The sequence below is a fragment of the Frieseomelitta varia genome, unplaced genomic scaffold (genome assembly GCF_011392965.1).
Source record: "Frieseomelitta varia isolate USP_RPSP 00005682 unplaced genomic scaffold, Fvar_1.2 scaffold_1025, whole genome shotgun sequence".
NCBI lineage: Eukaryota > Metazoa > Arthropoda > Insecta > Hymenoptera > Apidae > Frieseomelitta > Frieseomelitta varia.
This window is the reverse complement of record NW_025108668.1, coordinates 215,545-228,990: the sequence shown is the minus strand read 5'-3', so window position 1 is coordinate 228,990 and position 13,446 is coordinate 215,545. Positions and strand designations below refer to the sequence as shown.

The window sequence follows — 13,446 nt, the reverse complement described above, 5'->3', positions numbered from 1 at the left end:
CAAATAATTTCTGCTTATAAAGTGCATTGGTAACAAATTCAGCCGTATTGTTTGAACGGAGAAATATTTTTTCTTATTTTGGAATTTATTTTGAGTGGTTGCAGCTAGGACTATTACCTGGAATATCACAAGCTTGAATCACAGGGTTAAAAACGGTACCTTCCATACACCTAAATGGTCCCTTTGATGTTCCATTCACGCATTTGTAATATCGAGTACAATCTTTGTCATCTTTTACAAATGACGTTCCTCTCTCTGGACAATTCACTCGGATTGTAGTTTGTAAATTAATTGATTGTGGTATTTGGTTAACATCGTTGCAATTGCCTGCTGGATTTCTTACGTTGAATGGCCAGTCACACATTCCGCTCTCTGGATTGAAGACAAGCCGATTCGATTTGTCGGGATGGATTAACGGACAGCAACTCAGACATGCTTTTCCTCCCTCAACTTTATAAAATTTATGGCAATTATAGGGATGAGCATAATAATGTACTCCATGGTCATTGATTCCTATATCGATACATTGTTCGGCCGTAAACTCAGAACAATCGTTTAAATTTTCGTTTGCCACCGTTGCAGCGACAGCAATCAACAACAGACATAACACTGAAATTTATAAACAAAAACATTATTGCAATTTATCGAATTCTGTCGTCTTAATTTCTTTTAACGCTTAAATTACTAAAATGAATTTATAAATTCTCATGGAAATTTTTATGTTTATAACAGTGTATTTTTAGTAAAATGTATGAGTTATTCTCATTATAAACTTTTTTATTGTTCTTTACAATTCAATTTCTCGGCCATATATTTTATACTTTAGTCATCGGTAATTTTAGTGCTAATTGAGCTTTCTTCCAACTGAATATTCCAGTCTAATATTTTAACATGTAGTGATCACAAGTTTTAGTACAATTTTTTTAAAAATTTGGTCGAAAACCGATCGATTTTATCGGTTTAAGTTTTGTGTTCGACAGAATATCAAGTTTCATTCTTGTTATATTGAAACATTACCAGCGATTATGACCTTAAATATTGACCGTTGTTTCTGGAGTTATGTAAAAATTTTGTCAACGAATTTCGTTAACATGGTAATAATTTTTCTGTGTTTGGAGGGATTTCTAAAATTTCAACGGGTTTTTAAATTTTCGTTGCTACATTTTTAAACGAAATCATATACATTATTGTACATTTGTCGGTATATAGTTCGATATTCTTTATAAAAAGAAATTATTAATTTCTGTATGTTGAAAAATTGTTAGTTTGAATATTTTGACTTTGATTTAACAAAATTTATTGTACGGATGATAAGGAACAGTTTTTTTGTGTTCATTCGTAGATTTTGTGTTTATTCGTAGAATTTAAAATAACTACTAAACGAATAATGTTTCGACGTACGTAGGTTAATAGTTTTTTATAGAAAATGTCAAGCAGTGTCGACTAATAAATTAAAAAATATATCATTTCATTTGAAAAAATGGAGATGACTTTGAAATTTCCTTTATCTATAAAAAAAATTGTTATTTCCATATTATTTTCTCCACTGTACTGAATAACTGTTGTTAACAGAGTTCCTTTTCCCAAAACAAACAATGTATTTAAAGTGGTAATATTTATTAGTTCACTCTGTACAAACGTGTTCTTAAATGCCGTATTAAAAAATTATAAGAAAAATTCGATACCAAACCTGTTTTTTATTTAATAGATATAAATAATATACATAGATATAATTAATTTGTTTGCATTTACGCTATAATAATCTTAGTTTCATTTATAAGCCAACGATCAAATCTATAGTTATTCAGCATTTAAATAGTAAATTGAACAGGTATTAGCAATATCGGAATAGGTATTAAACAGATATTACCATGACGAAATAATAGTTCATTATCATTTCGAATTTTTGTTACAACTTTTTAATGAAACATTTAAAAACCAATGCTTGACATCTCTTTCTTATACGCTGGTAAAATTCTACGAAAAAACCTAAGACACTGTATTTATAAAAATAAGATAAATTTTTAGTTTAGCGGCTTTTCTCTATTTTAGCTATTTCGCTACTGTTTCTTTAATAAGAGATTCATTTTGTCACTAAATCAAGAAATCTATCGCCGAAAATTGAAAAATATAATTCTTGTTACATATTTTAAAAAAAACATTACGCTAAGAAAATCATAAGCCAACAAAATAGCTAAAATTTGAAGAAACTGATAAACTATAAAAAATCATCAATAACAAAACTGAAATCTTATATAATAAAAATGTATAAATATTTCATTAAAAATTTATAGCACAAATATGAAACAAGTCAAATTTCTGGCGTCTAAAGAATTGTCAATATTTGAACTGTTAATATAATTTCGTAAAAAATATCTCACAACCATCATCTTGAGCCCATTTTGAAACTTGAAATCTCTACCTTTCAAACTTCATCGTTCATTTTATTCTACGATACTTTTACGAAGTGTAGCAAATGGTAAAGTAAAAACATTTTTTTCCCCGAAAATGCTATAAATTGTCAGAGTATGTAAAATCATTGAAAAATATTTTCATTACTAGGCTCTTAAAGATTCCTCTTTACAACAACACTTCAAAACTTGGTGTATAATTTTTTTTCACTAGTTTATTGAACTTTGAATATCGGACGAAAACAAAAATATTATTTCTTGAATTTTTTCGTCTAATTATAAGCCTAATTTTATTCAAAGTTGATGAATGATTATTCAAAATGGTAAAAAAAAAATCATAGCATAACATCAAATTTTGGGAAATTGTTGTAAAAGGTCATTATTATCGATAATCACTCTTAAAATTATTATTAAAATTATATTTAAATATCGACAACTTTGCTTACTACAGTGATTTACTTGTGGTAGATTTTGAAAATAAAAGTTTACACTTAATCATTTAAAAATCAAAATAAAATGTCTACAATAAATTCAATAACATATTAATATCAAAATGTGCATATGTCATATTTTTGTTGTAATTTTTTAACGGGATATTTATAGTTAGTTCTTGGTACAATTTTAGCTTTAGAACATACTAGCAACGTTTGTTCTACATATTCCCTACATATCATCAATAATTTTATTGAAGCTAGAAATTAAAAATTATTTCTCAGTTTTCAAATTTTACTAAAGTACTGTAATACTTCTCCGTTTTTTACTCTTATATTGACAAGATATTAAAGAAAAGAATCGAATTGCTTACATTTCATTCTGTGTAATAACACAACAGTAACACAGTGAACGTTCCTATTTCTTATCTCACAGAAACTGACAAATTCAATTTATACGGATCGACTTTTATAATAAACCGAATCTTATCATTAACATATTGTTTATCTTGTATCAAATATTATAGTATTTATCTTATCACAGTGAACACCTAAATACTATTATAATCTAACTTGATTATATAACTAAAATCGTTTTTTATCAATATTATTCTTTCATTTCCTTTATATTTGAAGTTTGATTTTCTTGAAAGTATCATTACATAGATATAACGTATAATTTATCAATCTTTTAATTTATTAGAATGAACAATGTAATTCTCAATTCGATCATCTTAAATATTTGTGACAAACACGAGAGGAAACCATGTACCAGTTTATTTCAATGGGAAATATACTATAATAACTATAATAAGCAATCGTTTTTCGAGATCATATTTTTTTGAAATATTATGGACGATTTCTTAAAATGAGTTTTTACATATGATTATTATCATTGCGTAATGTATAAAATTAAAATTAATTCAGTACAACACTGATTTTTGAACTATATAATTTATATTTTATTTTATTATTGTTATCCACTTTGAAAATTTTTCAGATTGAAGCTCACGAAATCTCAATCTTGGCTTAATTATTACATCACATTGATGATATAGATGTTACGTTAAAAAAATGCATTCTCGAGTTTGTTTTATATTTCAAATTTTAAAATATATTAATTTATTTATATTATATTTATATTAATATATATCTTATATAATATTACATCATATTTATATTAATAATTAAAAAATAAGCTTCAAATTTTAAAATATAAAAAAGTTTATTTTAAATTCTTCGTTAAAATCAGTTACATGTCAATGTTTTGCAATATTATTTTGAAATCAATTTGGTCAAATCAATCCATAATATTTACCATAGACTGTTAGAAATAAGAAATGAGACTTTCATACTCAACTTATGGAACTGTAAGTAAAAATATTACCTCGTAATTTTTATTATTTTTCCATGAAAACAAGCATACATGATAATAAAACTGCACGCATTATTTTTACTTTTCACAATTCCAGATTTCAATGAAGAAACTGAATATTAATAAACGTTTTGATAACATAATAAATATTTAACAACGAAAGGATAAATTTAAAGATAAATGGATACAGCATACAATACACAAAATCTAGAAATATTTATTTTTTCTTCTAAAAAATATTTACGAAATTTGATAAAACTTGAATATTATAAAATTAATTTTATAAAACCAAACACAATTCAAATGAATTTATTATAGTACAAAAAACGTTGTTCCAGTACAAAAAATGTTGCTCCTATAGTCTACATTTATAATAATGAAATAATAAGAAAATTAAAATGCGAAATATGTTCGAGAAAAAAGATTACTTTATTTTTGAGTAAAGAGTTATCGCCTTACAAGAGAATTTTAACCGATGTCTAATCAGTCCGTGATAACTGAACGGATTTCCGCATTTGTGGAATCGACATCGTTATCTTCAACTTACGTTTGAATGACTTTAAAATAAAATTATATTTGTTATAACCGTGATTGTAACCTTTAACCATTCCTTAGTTTCCCAATTTAATTTGTCCCTTGCTCAAATTGACACAGTAGTAAAAAATTATTAATTACAATGAAAAAATAAACAATTAAATTTACAAATTATTTTATTAACAGTAAATAAATTAAATTTTTATAACCTCAGGTACAGATGTATAACCTACTCTTCAATATTCAATTTTATATCATAATCTTACATATTTTATAAAAATAAATGTGTCAAATTGACAAAGAAAACGAATAATGGTTAATATTTAGTAATTATTAAACAATTAACTATTAGCAATTATTTAACAATTTTAACATTTAGCAAATGATTTGACTTGTAATCAGAGATTTAAAAATATATCTAATATCAATTTGACACAACATGTGAAATTATAACACTTGACTCACTAATTATCACAATTCCACAAATTTGTCCAAACTACTATTGACTCTTTAGATAGAATTGAAAATAAAAATTTCATATTATATGCGAAAATGGTAGAAAAGAATTTGAGAAGATGATTATCTTGATTTATGTCAGTGTGATTATTCGGAATGAGAAATGTTAGAATGAAAAATAAATACTTGCAAGATGTACAATACATATTTTAATACTATTAATATTTTTACGGGTAGACAACTAAAAAAAAACTTGTAACTTTGATTTTTTAAGTAGAATCATGTTTTTAAATGCATTGATCGATGCAGCTTGAGATCTCTTCTTAATATTCTGATAATTGTTTAAAAAGCGATTATCTCATTGATCTCAATGATTTTTGAATATATTGTAAAATTCATCATTTTAAACAATTTTTTCTTTTGCATGTCATCGCCGGATTTTCTTAATTTTCGGAATATTCGCAAATAACTATATCTATATCATAAGCTGTCTTTACTATATCTTAAAATGTTTTTATATATCTCGGGACAGAAAAATAGTATGCCCTAAAAATTATTAAACCTTTTTTTATTAAACAAATGATGTAAAATCTTTCTATACATTTTTCCTTAATGTTTTTATCAACATATATAAGTAACATAAATTAAACTTTTTGCAATACATTTAGTGTTATTAAAAAGGAAAATAGAAATATATACTATATATTTAATAGTATGTATTATATATTTAATATAATATATTATTATTTATTGAAATGAGGTCAATATACTATAAGAGAAACCGCTTATATTGGAGTCAATGTAATACACATAATGTGTAAAATTTTCTTTCTTTCAAAACTTTGATCTTTCACAACTTTTAAATCCTTCTTTCGGACAAAGTACATGTTGTTCAGAATCCTTCCCTCCACAACATATCTAGAAATTAGTAAAATTGATGTTAAAGTTCCTTTTTTATAGGTTAATCGCGAATAATAAATATTTTTTATTGCACTAAATTTTTTTATGTGTTTCGTCATATATGTATATGACGTGTTTTTCATGACTGCAAAAAGAATTTACTAAAGCACAAAAGTTTACTAAAAAACACTGATGGAAATATAAAATTATTTTATTTAACTTCGTGATAACGTAAGATATTTAACGTTCTGTCTATGAGTGATAAATATATTGAAGACATTTTCTATAATGATGAAAATACGCTCTTTTATGCTGAAATATGGAAGATATTTAGGTAATTATAAATAAAGAATTCAATGGTTTAAAGTGCAAAAAAGCTTCAACTTTGCAAAATTATTTATATTTAAAAAAAATTAGATTATTCAGCAAAAAAGATATTCTTCTTCTTCTTCTATTTTCCTTTAATGTCGCATCGACAGCGAGATCATTAGCGATAACGGTGCCATTAGATATGTGTGTAGTAGTTTATGTTTTTGAGATATTTTCGTATTCTTTGTATGTCATTTTGAGAAGTCAGGTTTATGTTTGCGTTTATTCCGTATTTCTGTCTTTGGATTTCTGTGGTGTGGCATTCGTGCAGTATATGGGTTATTGTTAATGGATGGTTATTGCAATGAGTGCAGGTGAGTGGTTAATTTTGTGTTCATGTATCAGCTTAGTATGACCGGTTCTTAGGCGTGTAATAATTATTCCTTCTTTCCTGTTGTTAAAGTTTGGTGTTTGCTGGTGAAAGTCTTGGATACTTTTGTGTAGTTGGATGCTTTTAGTTGTTTTCCATGTATTATTCCATTCAATTTTTTGTTCCTTTTTTGCAATGGATTATTTGGTCGTTTAGGGGATTGGAAGATGGTTACGATTGTAAGTGAGGGAACTGTGGCTTCTTTCGCTGCTGCGTCGGCTTTTTCATTTCCTTCTATTCCTTGATGAGCTGGAATCCAGATGACTGTGGCGTTTGTGTTAGGTTGGTTGTGGTTTTCTTGGATGGTGGATATTAGTTGATTTTCTTGATCATATGATTTCGTTAGGGATTTTGTAACGCTCATGGAGTCGGTGTATATGACGATCTGGGCTTTGTTATCTGAGTGTGCATATTTGGCTTCCAGGATGGCATAAGTTTCGGCTGTGAAGATGGATGATGGAGAAAGGAGATTTTGTGTTTTTTTGGCTTTTTCTATGATAATGGCGTAGTGTCCGTTTTTGACCCATCAGTGTAACTCTCGCTGTGTTGGGCGTGAACGTTATTTAGTTCTAGGAATCGAGTTCTGTGGTTAGTTGGACTGAGGATTTTTTTAAGGAGTTCGGCAAGACTGGTATTCGTTGAGAATGCTTCTATTGTCCATGGAAGGATTTGTGGTAGTTTACATTCAATGGTGGGGTGAATTTTGAAAGTGGTGGATTGGAGGATTTTGGTAAGTCTGATATGGAAAGGGGAGAGAATTTTAGATTTATCGATGTAGAAAGCTCTGTCTCTATTGGAGAAGATGTTGTTGTAGGAAGGATTATTTGGAGTGAATGAGACTTTTAGTGCGTATTTAAGAGTTAGGAACTTCCTTCTGGATTCAAGTGCCATTCTTTTGGCTTCGAATAGTAGGCTGTTCATGTTCGGTATGCTGTGGCTAGTCTAAGAGCTGAGTGGGAGATTAGATCTATTATTTTTTTGGCGGAGCTTTTAGCTGAGTTATAAACGGTAGAGCCGTAATTTAGTTTGAATCTAATTAACGCTCTGTATGTTTCTAGAAGAGTGTCTTTATCCGCTCCCCAGTTATTATTGGAAAGAGTTTTTATAATGTTAGGTCTTTTTATACAGGACTCTTTTAAGGTTTTTAGGTATGGCGCCCAAGATAATTTTTTGTCGAAAATAAGGCCTAATATTTTGATGGTATCAGTGAACTTTATTTCAAGATTACTTAGATATACTTTATATGGGGGATTGAGTTTGGTTTTCCTAGTGAATAGAATGCCTTGAGTTTTTTTGGGAGAAAATTTTAAACCAGTTGTTTTTGACCAATTCTGAAGGATATTAATGGTTGTTTGTAAATGTTCGTTAATGGAGCTTATATTTTTCTTGCTACATGTGATTGTTGTGCTACATGTCATCCGCAAATAGCTGGATTTTTATTGGTGGCTTGAGGTTGATGGTGATTCCTATTAAAAATAGTATGGTGCTCATTACTGATTCTCGTGGGACTCTGTTTTTGATTATAACTGGATGTGACAAAAATCCATTTGCTCTTGGATTGATCTATTGGATAGGAAGTTCTTTTAACTCAATAAGGGAATTAATAATTTTGGTTCTCGAGATTGTGTCGAAGACTTTTTATATACCGAGGCATACGGCGGCTATGTATTCTTTGTTGAGGAAAGCGTTGCAGATATTTGTTTCCAAGTTCGTTAGGACCTCTATGATTGAATGGTAGTGTCGGAAAACGTATTGGTTTGGGTTAAGAAGTTTTTTTACTTCAAGATACCATCTAAGCCTAAAAGTTTACGATTTTTTTCTAGTAGTTTGCACATGGTATCAGTTAATGCAATTGGGCGATAGCTTTTAAGATTTAGTTTGCATTTATTTGGCTTAGGAATTGGAATTACTATTGCTTTTTGCCAATTTTCGGGGAAAACTTTATGAATCCATATACAGTTGAAGATTTTTAACAGGTAATTTATTCCAGTTTTTGAGAGCATTTTTAGTAGTGAGTTGGGGATATTATCTGGTCCTGAGGAGAAGTTTTTTGTTGATGTAAGGATGGAGTTTATTTTTTTGAGTGTTAAAGGTGAGTTTAGTAATGAGTTAGTTTAGTTATCATTGTGAATCAGATCATGGTGTATATTGTTGTTGTTTATTGTAGAGTATGGTGAGTTTATGTTATTTGAATTTTCTTGAAATTTTTCAGCTAATGTGTTAGCAATGTCGTGGGCTTGAGTTACAGTTTTACCATCATCAGATTCCAGGAATTGGATATTCGTAGAGGATTTGGATCCATTTATGCATTTGATTTTTTTCCATACTACAGATGTTGGTGTTTGATGATTTTGATGATATGTAGTGTTAGATTTATTGATGATATGTAGTTTCTCCATGATTGTTTTTTATTTTCTTTAATTATTCTACGAAAGTTGGCGCGTTTCCTTTTGAACTCGGTTAGGTTTTCGTTTGTGGGATGTTTCTCTGCTCTATTGAAAGCGTGATGACTCTCTTGCATGGCGAATTTGCATTCTTCGCTTCACCACGGTACCGGTCTTTTCCTGATTTTTTGCAGTCAAAGGATTTGTCTTTAGTAGATTTTCAATAGTCTTTCCCTTTCTGTTTTGGTCGATCCCAGAGAGCGTAATGGCTGTTAAAGTCTCCGGACAGGATCAGTAGAGCTGAACGTTGAGCTATTAAATCTTCAAAGTCTTGTAAATCAAGGGGAAAGCTATTAGGAATGTAGATATTACAAATGTGGATTCTTTTTGGAAATGAAATAGATATTGCGACGGCTTCTAAGTTTGAATTTAATGGGATTTCAATAGAATCATATTTGTTCGAAATTACAATGACCACTCCTCCTGGCGTGGTTTTCGTTTACCCGGTTTCTGACGAAAGTGTTGAAATTTTTTAGCGTAGACTGGTGATTTTTTTTAAATTTGTTTCTTGAAGGCAGATAATATCAGGGCTGAATTTATTTACAAGAATTTTGAGTTGTTCGTAATGGGTATAGTAACCGTTTATGTTCCACTGTATTATTGTTTTCATAATATATTTGGAGGCACTTTGGATTTGGATTTTGCTGCGATTACGGTTCTTATGAAAATTCGGATTTAGATGAACAGCTAAATGACGATTTAGGTGTGTCAGTCGATTTGGTGAGCTTTTTGCAGAGTCGATATATTCTGTTTTTTATGTTTCTTTCGTTTAGATAGGGTAGATTTCTTCAAGAGTTTGAACAAGAGTCGGAATGTTATCGGTGTAATTTCTTGCGATTTCTAATGGATAAGCTGATCAGAAGGTGTCTTGGAAGAGGCTCTTGATCTGAGAATAATTTAGCTGGGAGTGTGAAGGATTTTTTTATTTATTATTTTTTTTTGCTGGGGCCAACATTTCTAGTTTGGCGGAATCGAAAACTGGAGATTGGGGAGGAAGTGGTTTTAGTTTGGTTATTGCAATTTTTTTTTTTTTTTTTTTGTTAGTGGAGGCATGTCTATGTCGTTTACATAGTCAGGTTGTCGTCAGCTGATGATCGTGACAGTGGTCTTTTGGAACTGAAAAGGATTGGTGGTTCTGTAGGTAGGTAATTTATTCGTTGTTTGTTTAGGATTGTCGATGTTTGTCTCGGTAGTGATGGGAATCATCTTTACCGGCAGTTTGGAGGATTGAGTTGGTGTGGGAATCCTTCTGGTGTGAAAAGTAACCTTCTTGTTTACATCGGAAGCAGAGAAGGCTGTCGATGGAGGTGAAAATACGGTAAGATGTATCCTCAAAAATTATTTGAAAGGTGGATGGGATTTTTCCAATGTCATCGGAGTTAATGTATGCCTGTCTTCTGAAACTGAGGATGTGGACGTATTCCGAGTCGGTCATTCCTGCTTTCAGGGTTGTTATTCTGGAACATAGCTTGACGTTGTTCTTTTGAAAATTTTTTCAAATTCTGAGTTAGGTATGATGGGGGCGACGTTTGATAGAATTACTCTTTGGGCCGGAATTAACATTGGTCTTAAGTTTAGCATATTGTTGATGATCGTTATTGTTTTATGCAGATTTTTTAGGTGTAACTCAGTTTGTTTTTTATCAAGATATGCGTAAATTCGATTGTTTGAGATTTTGGAAATATACTAGATGTTATTGATTTGAGGCCGATTAGTTTCCCTATTACAATGGCATAGTCTTAGAAGCTTGTGTCTATTACGTGGATGATGATAGCTTGGTCTTTTGTAGGTGATCGAGTTGTGCTGCGTGGGAGTATGATTTAATGGAGTTGTTTGTTTCCGTTCGATTAGAAAATTGGGAACCCCTGTACTCAGAGGTTCCCACAGGTTGGTGTTGGTTAGTCGGTGTATTCATTCCGGTGTGGTATTCCTTTGTGTTGAGGTACGAAATTGGCGTTTGTTTTCACTAACTATAATAATATGGATTAGAACTCGTAAGCAAGACTATATCGGACGCCCGGTACGACGGCTAAACCGAGACTGAAAAAAGATATTATAATTCTTAAGTTTTGAAATATCGAAATTTATTTATATATTCAGTCTTAAATATCAAAACGAGTGAACAATTTTCTTGATTTTTATCTAGATATATGTAATTCAATATCAGAAAAATGATTATTCCATTATATTATCTGAAGAAGAATAGTAACTCTACTATCTATTATTTCATTAATTGAACACTTTTCCCTATCAGTTCAAATATTGGAGGCTGTATTAAAATTATCTTTCCAAATAATCTTTGAATACTTGGCCGAAGCGGTCACATAGATATATAAAGAAAAAAATGTTCAACGTCTAAACAACATATTTCAGGATCGTTAAAAGAGCCATTCTTAATAAATCTTAACAATTACATTTCTAATTAAATAAAAAAAAATAGAATCACATTACAACGTATAAATAACAATTTATAAGATAACAAAAAATTATAAAATATATAATTGTAAAAAATAAATCAAAATTTATTTTTATGTTCATTTAATAATAAATATGTTCACAATAATATTATGTTCATTTAATAATAATAATAATCTTATGTTCATATAATAATGCTAATATAACTAAGTGTTTAAAATCAGGTTGAATAATAATGACACATACCATGTATTAATTTAATTACAATTAATTGTCAAAAGCGAGTAAAACTCTAAAGCTAATTAATCTTAAAAACTTGTACATAAAATGTGCGATAAAAATTATGTTCCATAGCATGGCATAAGGCTAACTGATAAAAATTCAAGAAATCCAAAAAAGAGAAATTCAATTACTCTAATGTTCAAAATTCAATGAAAAGAATCGTACCGCAAGTTCTAAAAGATCTCCATAAAAAGGAAACTTCAATTTTTTGAATATAATAATGGATACAGTAGTGAACAAAATTTTGTAATGTTGTGACATTTGAATTTTTACAATTTTCGAAAAAAAAGTATACTTATTTTCGTTTCATGGCGTAAAATCATTTTGTCAAAAAAATAAACTCAGAGCTATCAAAATAAGCTTTGGGTTTTACATTATTTCTCTTTATAAAGTTTTAACAGTTTAAATTATTTTATTGTTATTAGTTCAATTATTCTGCACTGTAAACATGCTGTCATTTTTGGCTTCAATATTTACATGTATCATTCACATTCTGTAAATATTCACATTCTGTATATAAGAATGATTTTGTTTCTTGTTAGTCTAATATATATGTATTATCGTTTTATCCGGTACGTGTATGTATTTTTCTTTTCGTGAAATTTATATATTCAATATTTTTTTCAAACACGTTGTTTCAAATAGACTCTTTTTTAAGAATGTTGAATCTTTTCTTGAATTTATTTTTTAATATATAAAACATATACATCCCAAAGATATAATTTAAAGAGTAATTTATGATCATAAAGTTCTGACGAATAGTTTAAGATTATAATTTAGAAAGTATGAAATGTATTAAAATTTTTAAAAAAAATCGAAAACGGAGGTATATTATTACGATACTCTGATTATGTATTGCAAATGATTTAGCCAAGATTTCTTTTATTTAAAAAAATTAATAATTATTAATAATTATCTATTATTTTCAGAACCGGCTGTAGGAATTTTGTTGTTTTGTACATTGATATATTTTATTATCTCCCCCTTGCTGAGAAAAAAGATTAGATCTTAGATCTTAGATTGATGTCTTAAAAGACATCAAATTGGATTTCAAAACAATTATAAATTTCAAGTACTAGTATTGTTATATTGTTCAATGAAAATTCACAAGTTAATGAAAAATAATCATAAAATTTATATATCTTGCAAAAAGAGGAAGAAACAATTTAAAAAAAGAAAGAAAGTTATTGCAATAGTAATCTCCTAAATATTTTAAAAATTATTTATGTTTATGATTTTACAAAAATAATTCTTAACGATTTATTAACAACAATTTATTTCTAACAATTAGATTTTGTTTAGTTTATGTCAATTTTTATTCCCAAAAATTGCTGCCGTAAAGTCGAATTTTATTATTACTATATTATTGGTAATTATTAATTTAGATTCTTAAAAACCCTTACGTTATTACTATATTATTGGTAATTATTAATTTAGATTCTTAAAAACCTTTACGTAA

At 28.7% G+C, this 13,446-nt stretch overlaps 1 protein-coding gene across 1 annotated transcript; it reads right to left on the bottom strand.

Moving 5' to 3' along the window:
• Window positions 1-6: 6 nt before the first annotated feature.
• On the bottom strand, window positions 7-3,353 carry LOC122527422 (protein obstructor-E-like). Its single transcript, XM_043651598.1, has 2 exons — window positions 3,217-3,353; window positions 7-609 (listed from the first exon to the last, which is right to left on the bottom strand). Exons 1-2 carry the CDS (start codon window positions 3,221-3,223, stop codon window positions 86-88), a joined length of 531 nt encoding a protein of 176 aa, XP_043507533.1. The 5' UTR covers window positions 3,224-3,353; the 3' UTR covers window positions 7-85.
• Between the last annotated feature and the right edge of the window lie 10,093 nt (window positions 3,354-13,446).